Source organism: Citrus clementina, unplaced genomic scaffold (genome assembly GCF_000493195.1).
Source record: "Citrus clementina cultivar Clemenules unplaced genomic scaffold, Citrus_clementina_v1.0 scaffold_5, whole genome shotgun sequence".
Taxonomy (NCBI): domain Eukaryota; kingdom Viridiplantae; phylum Streptophyta; class Magnoliopsida; order Sapindales; family Rutaceae; genus Citrus; species Citrus x clementina.
In genome coordinates, this window is record NW_006262201.1 from 33,959,407 (window position 1) to 33,970,908 (window position 11,502).

Consider the following 11,502-nt stretch of genomic DNA (forward strand, 5'->3'; position numbering starts at 1 on the left):
TTAAATTGAAGCAAAACTAAAAGTATAGTAGCTAATTTAATTTATTTTATAAGTGTTAAAGGAGTGTACAAGATACTAACAAAATTTAAAAGAAGTATACGTTCCTTTTCGGAATAAGTATACTTGAGAAAAAACACATAATAAGTATACCTAAAGAATAATTGAGAGTTATAGAAATCTAAGCAACAAAATGGGTGCTAATAGTTTAATAAGAGCAACATAAGAGGTTTTATAAGAGTTTTGAAGGGGAGCTAATTGTTTAATAATTGTTGAACTATTTTGGTTTTGTTAAATGAGAGATTACCAATTTTCCCGTATTGCCTATTTTCAAATACATTTTTATTTATATTTATTATAAATTAAATAAGTGATATGAATAGAAACACTTGGGTTTTTGTAGTGATTATATATAATTTCATATTGATTCTCATTATTGTTTGTTTTACTATCATACTACAATTTAATACGGTGGATCCGGATTGGTTTAAAAATTCATATAGAATTATAAAGCCTAGTGAGATTTTCATGGAGTTGAGACATGTGCTCGACAGAAACCTTGTAGCATTTTGATTCCGGAGAGAAACACCTGGGGGTTTCAAAAACCACCCGTCATGTAGTAATTGACGACGAAGTTATTTTCAGCCAAAGCATAATCTATGTGAGGGAGTTGGGTGCTTGGACATGGGCGAAGTACGAAGCAACATGTTGCAAGAGATCACTTGCCATAAGTTGGGGTGACCCGAAAGGTGAAAAGATACAATACAACCAAATTACTAATGTGATGGAGTTCCTCATGCAATTGGCGAAACGCATAATCTATGTGAGGGTGTTGGGTGCTTGGAAATGGGCGAAGTACGAAGTAACATTTTGCAAGAGATCACTTGTCCACGGGTTTGATGTACTTTTGCAAGAGAGCACTTGCCATAAGCCGGGGTTCAAGAGAAGCGAGCCGATGATATATAATTGTGTCCTTAGCTGGCCAAAAATGTTGTGAGCTTAATCTATTATTTATCAGTTAAGTCACTTACTATTGGACGGACGATGAGTGGAGTGCTTGCCCAAATGTTGTAATTTTATTTGTGTAACTCGTCGCATTGTCCTCCTAATTTTGTTTATTAGGGTTATCAAAACTATTCTTAATTTGTAAATCCAACCGCTTTGGGTTGGGGAGCAGACATTAAACACAATAGATGTAATTGATAGTTGGAGATAAGGGGTGGGTATTGCGGGATTTAAATTTAATGTTGAGCTTGACTTTTTGTTATCATTTTAGGAATATATATTTGGTAGTTATTAAATAAAAATATGAAATTAATTAAATCTTAATTTTATATTATTGTACAAGCACATGTGATAGAAGATTATGGAGAATTGATCATAGGTGAACTCAACACTATATCCAAATCCATGCATTGGTTTATTTGGGTTGTGTTTTGAAGATGCATGTACCTTCACATATGTTGATTGAATTATAAAAGAATTCAGTGGGGCAATTGCATAGTATTCCTATTATGAATTGAGAGGGTACTTTGAACTAGACTCTATTGAAAATATATAAAACGATGATATTTGAACACACCAATCCTTTCATGAGAGAGTGGATTGTTTTTAGTTTTTAGTAAGGATAATTTTTTTAAATGATTTAAATTGATTGAAAATAGGATTGGAGAGCATGAGGTTGAACAACACCATTGAAAAGGTTTAAAATTATGTGGATTGGACCAATCCAATCCAATCCAAATAAATTTTATGTTGCAAAATTAAGTCTCCTTAATTAAATAATAAAATAAGTCATTCTGTGATGTTGTTATACACCCAATACAAGAAGTTAGCTAGAGCACAAGCTAATCAACTCAAACTACACTATAACCAAATGAATCCCAATACAAGATATTAGCTAGAGTGCCAATTAATTAATTCAAACTACATCATGATAACAAATGAATCAATCACCAGCCACGATTAATCCCGGCAATTCAAAAAATTATTCACAACTTGTATTAATGCTCCTTGAAACAAAGAAACCAAATGCAGACAGAGTCGGATGCAGTTTCAGATAAATATTGGACTAAGAAATGTTATTATTATATATTTTACGTCCCAATAGTGGCATAGATATGTATGGTTAGATGCAATCAACCGTTCACAAAATTATAATTTGATTAGGATAATATTTTAATTTTAATTATTTAAAATTCAAAATTTTTAATTTTATTGGTGATTTAAAATATATATATCAATTAATTAAAAATAAAATTGTCTCCATTAACCTTGAATATTACCTATTAGTTATTACGTAATCAGTCATTTATCTACTAATTTAAATCAATGGTGATGATTAAAACATTTAAATCCAAAGGTTCATAACAAACTCATTATTAATGATGAAAAAATTCATACATTATCATAGAAAAATCCTAAAAGTAGTATGTTTTAGCTACACTAATTTCTTTCAACCCAAAATGTTTAATTACTAAATGGTGTCATTTTACCAAATAATTAACCAATAAGCAATAAGAAGATGGTGAGAATGGGCTACAGCTGGACTTTGACATATGTTAAATTAAATTTTGTAAATATATTGTATATAGTACCAATGAAGAAGAGTAAGAATTTTGTGCTATAAGTACAGTAATTGACATAATTACTGCTATAGTTCTGTAGAATATATTGTATTGCATCGTATTGTTGTAAGGCAAATTAGTAAACGTCAAGTTACCACATCAACAAACAAGATCCTGTAAGCATTGCCAAGGCAGCAGTATACCCATTGAAAGTAAGCACTTTTTGCCCACTACTATTAATAAGACTTGTTCCACCTTCGTTAATGTACCTCCACACATTGAAGTCCCCTGCGCAATTAACACAGTTGCTCAAAATTTATTATAATGAATAAAAAAAACAATATTTCGCTAACCATATTGGAAAAATTAATTACATGTATATACCCCTTTGGCTGGTGTAGCTGCAACCAGAATTGAGTGCTTTCCTTATGTCCTTAACACTTGCCTTGTTGTGGAAATTGAAGTTCGATAATAACTTTTCAACGCAATCAAGCATGAGCTGTGTTTCCCCAAAGCAAGGTCCATTGCAGAATAAATCAGCGGCTCCAGGAGGCACATTTATGTTTCCACTTTCATTCAATCTATATTCCTTATCACAACCGGCTGTATAAATCTGTGAAAAACAAAATCAAGAGAGCAAATAGCAATTAATAATATATTTAAGCAAACTAAAGAACCAGTTTAAGAGATTAAATATCACTCACAAATCTATCATTGAAACATAAATAGGCTTTGGCAAGTGCTTCTGCCGGGTTGTCGGCTGCATATGATCCTGTTCATGCATGAGTTATGAATAGCTTGATGAGAAATGAAAAAAATATGTATACTGAATGACTAAAGAGAAGAAGCACACATAGTGTTACAAGGTAACCATACATATACACATATATGATGATAATGACCTGAGAAGCAGCAGCAGCAAGATATGGCTATGAAGATCAAAACGGACATGATGAATGAATTTGGTTTTGGCAAAACTGAGTGTGTCATAATGATTAAGAAGCTGTAACCCCTAAGCAATAAGAAATATCTGCTAGTGGGTGGTGAAGATTTATATAAATGATAACTTTATGAAACTAATAGTATTGGCGTTACGGATTTGTAGGCAACAAAAGTTGTCCAAGAAAGTACTAAACCACATGTCACATGCCTGTTTACAGTGGAAATTGAGCTGATTAAACAATATTATCAAGGTTGGTTGATAGTTTTGATATATGATTAGCAGCAAATGGTTGGAGACAGAGAGAGTGAAGTTGGTGTGTGTAAGTCACCAACTTGCACTTGCTTTGAAACTTTATGACTTTCATTTCCTTTTCTAAGTGTTGGAATGGAGAAGCGGATAAGAGCTTTTGTCTGTCAAAATGGACGTAAAAAATATAAAAAAAAATTAGTAATCCGAATTGGAGATGCGGGGTATCGATCCCCGTACCTCTCGCATGCTAAGCGAGCGCTCTACCATCTGAGCTACATCCCCATGCGATAACGATTTTAAAACAGTTATTTTAAAAAGTTACACTGTTTAATCAATGTCACCACCCACAAAAGGAGCAAAATTTTGCTGTGTGGGAGTTAGTTTGAGGCTGACACGCTGCACAATGCAAAAGGATTGGAAATCTCGAGTCTTTTTAATTTTTATCATTTTGCTAATAATTTTTTTATATATTTATTATAAGAAAATTTTCACAAAATAAATAAATATAAAAAAAAATTATTATTAATTTTTTTGTTCATATCAAAACATATATTTTTTGTTTTTAATGCTTAATTTTTTATTTAATTTATATTCATGTAATTTATTTAATTTATAATAAATATAAATAAAAGAGTAATTAAAAATAAAGGTAATATTATAAATTTATGCTATCAGAGGGGGTTTTTGACCATTATAAAAACAGAAGGGGGGTAAATGATATATGTTAACTATCAGAGGGGGTTTTTGACCATTATAAAAACAGAAGGGGGGTAAATGATATATGTTAATTATCAGAGGGGGTTTTTGACCATTATAAAAACAGAAGGGGGATAAATGACATATGTTAATTACTGTAGGGGGAAAGTGGCAATCCCCCATATTCTTACAGTAGGATTTTAAAGGCTTCGTTACTTCTATCTGCTCAAGACTTCATCTCCACTCTTACATTTGTTTTGCTAAGTTTCCATTCACCATCTTGCTCATTTCTCCAACGATCATGCTCGATGGTTGCAGACTTACTTTTCTCATTAAATGGTCTGAGATACATCACTGGATGTTATCTGGCAATTGCCGAAATGGCATAGGCAGACGATAACACAGTTATAAATGGTTGATATGAGAAGAAGGGATGGTTGCCAAAGTCACTAACATAAAGTATGGCGGTGCTATGATAGAACCAATAGTCAGAATTCAACACACTAATCACCAATTAAAAACCATAGCAAATCACCAAATGGTGGGCCTAATATTCGGGTTCTCATTAACAAAAACTCTGGGAATCTACAGCGAAGTAATTGCTAAAAGATCATTAAAAAAACACGAATTTAAGTAGTTTTAGATGTTGCCCTCATTATCAATAAAGCACAAATCACCAACCATTTTAACGTCTAACCATTAATTTAAAGTCTCGAAATAGCATGGACGTTGCATGTTTGTCATTTCATAGGCGAAATGGGAGAATACAAGAATCTCCAGTTCGTAAAGGAAACGCATCAACCTCAATTCATTGTGTAAACAACATATAAAGAAAGAACCGAACAAATTCCACTTCTTGCTCTACTTGATGTACTGAGACAGCCACTTAAATCCCTCTCCGTAACCCATTTTGCGGACAATGCTGCACATGAATACCTCAAGGGGACGAACGTTTGAATCAACCAGATTCACCTTACCCTTGCCAGTGGTGAAGTTGGTCAGTCCAAGGTGATATCGCAACTCATCTTCTGACGCAGCATATGGGATATCAATTTTGTTGCCCAAAATAAGGAATGGAACATTGGCCAAGGATTCATCTGAAAGAAGGGCATCAAGCTCCCTTTTCGACTCAGCAAACCTCTCCTTGTCATACGCATCTACCAGGTACACAACCGCATCAACCTTCACAAGAATATTATACATTATTCAGATGATGCTTAAGAAAATCAGATAAACATATAATATTCCAGATACAGGATGACCAGTAGCTGCAAATAATGCATCAATATACCGAACATTGCCCAATGCTTCTTCCGGTAATTCAATCAATCTACATAAATATCAACACAATGGCAAGCCAAAAATATATGTATGGTGAGGCACTATTAGAACACCTTTTAGAAGACAAAAAGGTACTATCAGCGAACTCCCATTTTTATTTGTTCTTTGCCTCCCATGAATCAGAATAATCACATAAACCATTATCTGGGATTAATGGAGGCAACAAAATCGAAGGATGTACTTCATTCAACAATTGAAAAAAATATCTTGGTAAATCTTTCGGATTCTACCGGCGAAGCAACTTTGCATTTTCACAAAATATTTTCCATAACACCTATATTTTCAATTTAGTGGTAATGCGTTATCATGCAAAATATTAATCTTTTTCATTTGATTTCCTCCATCAACAAAACGAGATAAATCTGAATAAAATTAACTAGATACTACGTACAATTCCAAATATCCAAAAACAAATCAACTCCGTACGCTCATTGACATTATTTGATTCTACCACCCTATTTACAAAATTTAATCACCAAAAAATTCAACTTTCTAAAAATCTCTAAATTCAATTTTCTTTGTTTTAAATGAACCAATTACCTTGGCGTAGTAATCTTTCCAAACTCTACGAGCAATCTGATGCCCTCCCAAATCAAAAGCCTTAAACTTGATTTTCCCAATACTCAGTTCCTCCGAAGTGGGATGTTGTGTTGGTTGATGTTGCACTAATCTCTGATTGATCACAAAACACACAATAGAAAATAATCAGTTTTAATCCAAATTAACTATTAATAAGAAAAGATGCCCACAACAAAAATTATAATTACCTCATCTTTCAACATATGAAGCAGCGTCGTTTTACCGGCATTATCGAGGCCGAGAAACAAGATCTTGGCCTCTTTTTGCCAGAGCCCAAGAGATGCAAGAATCCCATAAAACCAATCAAACAAAAACATGGGTTTCTTTTATTACTCCTTATTTATAATGAATCTATCAAAAAGATCGAATTTTGGCTGAAATATGATGAATCTTTGAGATAATTAGGAGGAATCAACGAGTGCGTGATACCAGCAAAACCTAAGAAGGAAAAAACTAGAAATTAAGAAGGGGAGTGAGAAAGAAAATTATATACGTGCATGCGTGTGTGGCACCATTGCTGAGGTGGCGAGTGGTGACTGGCAGAGTTTGCGTTTGCGTGGTTGGACCAATGAGATTCAAAGAGATTGTGGTAGTTGGGGTGCGGGTAGGTGAGTTTGGACCGTTGATGGAGATTTCAACGGTTGGGATTTGTTTGGTGCATTTATTTGTTTGCTTTTCTTTGACTAGTGGGAGGAGTGCGATTTTTTATCATTCATTTTGTTGGTAAGATTAGTTTATAGACGCGACCATTTTCAGATGATTTACAAGAACAATTCTACTAATATTTTAATTAAATTTTATCGAGACAAGTGTAATTTATTGTGTTTTGATTTTATCAGCCCAATATTACTCCTTAATTCATGGGATTTAAATTTGTGAGCATTAAACAAAACTCTCATAACAGTACCTTTCTTTTTAATGAGAAAAAAATTATTAAATGAGAAAAAAAGGAGAATAAGAAATACAAGTTGAGCGACGAAACGATATTTAAATAACTCAAGTAATTTTAAAAAAGTTTTTTCGAATGCAAATCAGTAGATCAGCTCTATATGTGAAAGAATTACAAGATAATCTTAAATTTACCAAAAGTCAGCAGCTAAATTCACCTCTTAGTAAATATGACAGCAGATGAGTTCATAGATTTTATTTAAAAAAAAAAAAAAACTCTTGTGTAGCGTAGGAATAAGATATTTTATTTGTATGGGGAAAAAAATTCAGGTTGGAATAGTGAGGAGTGCAGATATTTCAATTTAATAAGAGTACTTGTTATTTATCATTTTCTTCTTTCCTTTATGGTGTAGAAAATCTCAATTATCATAACACACAAAGTTATAAAAACGAAATTTCAATAATAAATATAAAAGGAGAAACACAACAGCATCAAACAAATTGATCGCGTTTGATGCTGTATGCTCCACTTTATGATCCACTTTTGGGACACGTAAGCCTCTCAGATACCAAGTTCTAACCTCGAAGCCTAAAGATTCATCATTATTGGTCCTTAATTATTAGTTTATCAAAGTAAGATATTGATTTATTTAGTTTATACTCTAATTTAATAAGTTAGATTTGTGCCCGATGTCCATTATCTTGGCACAATAAGTCACTCCAAGTATAATGGCTATTCTTGATTTTCTTATAGATTTGTTAATTATCTTTGGGGAAGATCAAAAATCCTAATTTGAATATAATCTTTAGATTCTCTTTTGAATATTATGAAGAGAATCATTTAACCCAAAATAAATAAATAAATAAATAAAACGAAGCTTCGACAGTAAATAAGTAATCCGCATGGTAACTTCAAGTCACACATTAGGCTTTGTCGAATTAAAACTTAACAACTGCGAAGAAACAATCGATCTCATCAAACTCACATCTATCTTTTTCTGGTGTAAATAATGACTGATTGACATTGATATTATACCAAGTGTTACGTAAAAACTTCAATGAGACCCCACGTTGCATGTGAACTTATTCTTATCCATTTTGGACTTATCATGGCCATGATTTTCAATGCTTAAATGACAAAAAAAGGCCAAATCAAAATAAAACAAGTACCCAGAGATAAACAGCCCATTGTCTAAGAAACCACCAAAAATAGGAGAAATTATAGAGAGCCCCCCAAAACCCACAATATCGCCAATAGATTCATCGTCAAACCTCTCTGTCTCTCTATACACATATATATGTATATATATATATGTGTGTGCGCGCTCCTGCATCACCCATCTCACATCATCCGAAAAATCACAAGCTAAAAGTGTCAAACTCTTCTTCTTAAGTTTCAACTAGTTTCAGCCTTTTGATCAGAGCAGAGATCATGTCAGTTGGTGACGCGGCGGCAAAAGAGAGGAAGATCCTCGTGGCAGTTGATGAGGGTGAGGAGAGCATGTATGCTCTCACCTGGTGTCTCACAAATGTGATTTCTCCAAATTCCAAGGATACCCTCATCCTGCTCCATGCTCAGGCCCCCAGAGCTGCTTACACTGCTTTGGATGGCACAGGTATTTTCCCATGGTTTAATGACGTTTGGATCCCTTGTTTTTGACAAAATCACAATTAAGGATAAGAAAGGCGTGTTTTTCAATTGTTTCCATTCTGATCAGTGAGTGATTTTATTGAGTGGCGTGTTGGTAATTATGATTGTGCCTCAGGGTATTTGTTTTCAACTGATATCATGTCAACGATGGACAAGTACCATAACGACGCTGCTGACCGTCTGATCGAGAAGGCCAAGAATATGTGTAAAGATCATGTTAACGATGTGAGTGCGAAGGGCTTCGCGTGCTTACATACATATCCAGGATACAATTGTCTTTTTAAACTATAAATCTGACTGGACGAATTTGCCCCTGGCGTAGGTTAAGGTGGAGACGAGAGTTGAGTCCGGTGATCCAAGGGACGTGATTTGCGAGATGGTACAGAAGCTGGGTGTGGACGTGTTAGTCATGGGTAGCCATGGCTACGGTTGGTTCAAAAGGTTAGTCTTTATCTTAGCAAAACTAAAACATCTATTTTCAAAGAGTCAAATAAGATTAATTTTGCATTATTTCTTGTGAATTGACTAGATACAATATAATTTTTTTTTTTAATTTGGATTTTTTGGGATGGCAGGGCCTTCTTGGGGAGTGTGAGCAATCATTGTGCACAAAATGTGAAGTGTCCCGTCTTGATCGTTAAGAAGCCCAAATCCAACAATCTTGGAAAGTAAATAATCTGCTTTTGTTCTTGAAAATTTATGTTGTGTATTGTATGATATAACTTCAAGATTTTTCCCTTTTTGTTGCAGTGTAAATGTGTGTACGTACAAATAAAATCTATCGACTATGAGAAGTTTGTTTGTGAGGTTTTTTGGTACAAAAGTTTATCAATTTAAAATTTAAGTTATATTACTTCAAATTTGGATTAAGAAAAATTAGTTGTGCATTTCTCGATATGCCATGCTACTTCCTGGACTTGAATTTGTAATCGGGTGCGACACCATATCAGGGTTGAGGATTTCAAATATTATTAGACTAGTAATTGAGATATTTTAAAAAAATGAAAAATTTCACGCGAGTCTTATATCGAAATGCTATAAAAATTTAGAAAGTGTTAAAAAAATGGATGAAGAAAGGAAGCAAGGGAATTTTTACTATAGTTATGGCAACAGTCTACGAAATCTTTTTCTATTAAATGTACCCTACACAACCAATAATTCCATGGATTCAAAAACACAATAGCTTTTAAGAAATTCCAAATCGCAAACGTTTTTAAGTTGTGAGAAAAACATGGTAAATTTAGCCATCTGTCACATCCCAACCACATTCAAACACTGGATTATGCCACAGTGTTGTGATCAATTTAGATTCTGTTTAGTAAAAGATTTAAAATGATTTTGGTTCCTACTTTCTCTCTTTTGACTTCAAATATCTTAGCCCATTTTGCGCATGGAATCTCTCTCATTTCTCAACTTGATTCATTGGTCACAAAAAGAGGAAAAAAATACACAAGATTGCTAAGCTAGCAAGCAAGAATAATGTAAGTTTTGTTTTACAAAACATATTTGTATCATCCTTCTTATTCTTTGTTCTTGCTTTCATGCAAGTTAGCAAATATGTGACTTAATATTCTAACTGCAACGACAAAACAATGCAGATACTAAGCAGAAGAATTAGCCATGAAGTTGAAGCTTGATCCCAAGAGGCTCTGCCCAAAAATTGTTCTGAGGCCTCTCTGTTTTCTCATTTTTCTAGTAACGTCCTCTTTAAACTTCAGTGCTGTGTTATGTTTAATTTAGTCACAAATTTGCTGAGAAAAACTTAATGACTTTGCAGGGATTTTGCGCTTTTGGAACCTTAAAAATATGGTTAATGACCATTAAAACTGCGCATGAAATCAAGCAAGAAGCATCTGGAGTACTCAACAATTCCTTTTCGGAGATTGAGACAACTGCAAGACTGCTACTTCCTCTAAATTCTTCTGCTTTCAATCTAGCAAGATCTCTTAGTTCGTATCTAAATGGAACAGAACTTTCATTTGATACCATTCAAACTAAGGTTTATGAGTTAATCAATTTGCTCTTGCAACAACTATTGAATTAAGATGGGACGGAAGTTTTACTAATGGCGTCTTTAATTTTGTTTTATTATGTTCAGGTTGCACCAACATTGTTCTTGGCACTTTCAACAATTCCACACTTGTCACTAGTTTCTTATTTGGGACTAGATGGCCTATCGTTCTCATATTTCAATGATGGAGACCAAACTCTTGCGGTGTATTCCAACAGTTCATTTGCTGCAAATTGGTACACTCAGCCTGTGAATCGCGACACGGGGATGTTGTATGGCAATGCAATTGCTTCAATACCTATTGTTTCTGCAAATGCAAGTTGGTTTCAAGAGGTCATAAATAGTACGAACGGGTATTCTTCGTTAGTGACGGGATTGAACAAGGAAGAAGGTAGTATATTTCTTCATACTTTTGCTATGGATGGAACCGGTTTTATTTCCCTTGGCTTCCCAGCAAAAGTGGTGATTGATCTTTTTGCGGCGTTGGACTTTCATGGAGGAGATTTGCATTTGGCTGCTGCAGATGGGCAAGTTATTATACAGACGAAACTTCAGAACACTGAAATGGTGATATATAATA

The 11,502-nt window shown here is 33.9% G+C and overlaps 2 protein-coding genes and 2 non-coding genes across 6 annotated transcripts; 1 reads left to right on the top strand and 3 right to left on the bottom strand.

Annotated features, from left to right (window-relative positions):
- Positions 1 to 3,965: 3,965 nt before the first annotated feature.
- Positions 3,966 to 4,038, bottom strand: TRNAA-AGC. The gene has a single exon. It is a non-coding gene; the product is annotated as a tRNA-Ala (tRNA).
- Positions 4,039 to 5,123: 1,085 nt separating this feature from the next.
- On the bottom strand, positions 5,124 to 6,838 carry LOC18042958 (GTP-binding protein SAR1A). The gene is made up of 3 exons (XM_006433455.2): positions 6,561 to 6,838; positions 6,334 to 6,465; positions 5,124 to 5,634 (listed from the first exon to the last, which is right to left on the bottom strand). Exons 1-3 carry the CDS (start codon positions 6,687 to 6,689, stop codon positions 5,314 to 5,316), a joined length of 582 nt encoding a protein of 193 aa, XP_006433518.1. The 5' UTR covers positions 6,690 to 6,838; the 3' UTR covers positions 5,124 to 5,313.
- LOC112098730 lies at positions 5,818 to 5,944 on the bottom strand. Its single transcript, XR_002905839.1, has one exon. It is a non-coding gene; the product is annotated as a small nucleolar RNA snoR83 (small nucleolar RNA).
- A 1,577-nt stretch (positions 6,839 to 8,415) lies between the features above and the next one.
- Positions 8,416 to 11,501, top strand: LOC18042594 (universal stress protein A-like protein). Of its 3 annotated transcripts, none has more exons than XM_024184111.1 (6): positions 8,416 to 8,876; positions 9,027 to 9,136; positions 9,234 to 9,352; positions 9,487 to 9,579; positions 10,689 to 10,910; positions 11,010 to 11,501. In XM_024184111.1, exons 1-5 carry the CDS (start codon positions 8,693 to 8,695, stop codon positions 10,711 to 10,713), a joined length of 531 nt encoding a protein of 176 aa, XP_024039879.1. In that variant the 5' UTR covers positions 8,416 to 8,692; the 3' UTR covers positions 10,714 to 10,910; positions 11,010 to 11,501. The 3 variants fall into 3 exon arrangements, with proteins under 3 accessions (XP_024039879.1, XP_024039878.1, XP_006433519.2); XM_024184110.1 differs by lacking the exons at positions 10,689 to 10,910; positions 11,010 to 11,501 and adding exons at positions 10,290 to 10,392; positions 10,510 to 10,581; XM_006433456.2 differs by lacking the exons at positions 10,689 to 10,910; positions 11,010 to 11,501 and adding an exon at positions 10,510 to 10,581 and having other exon boundaries at positions 8,417 to 8,876.
- The last annotated feature ends 1 nt before the right edge of the window (position 11,502 follows it).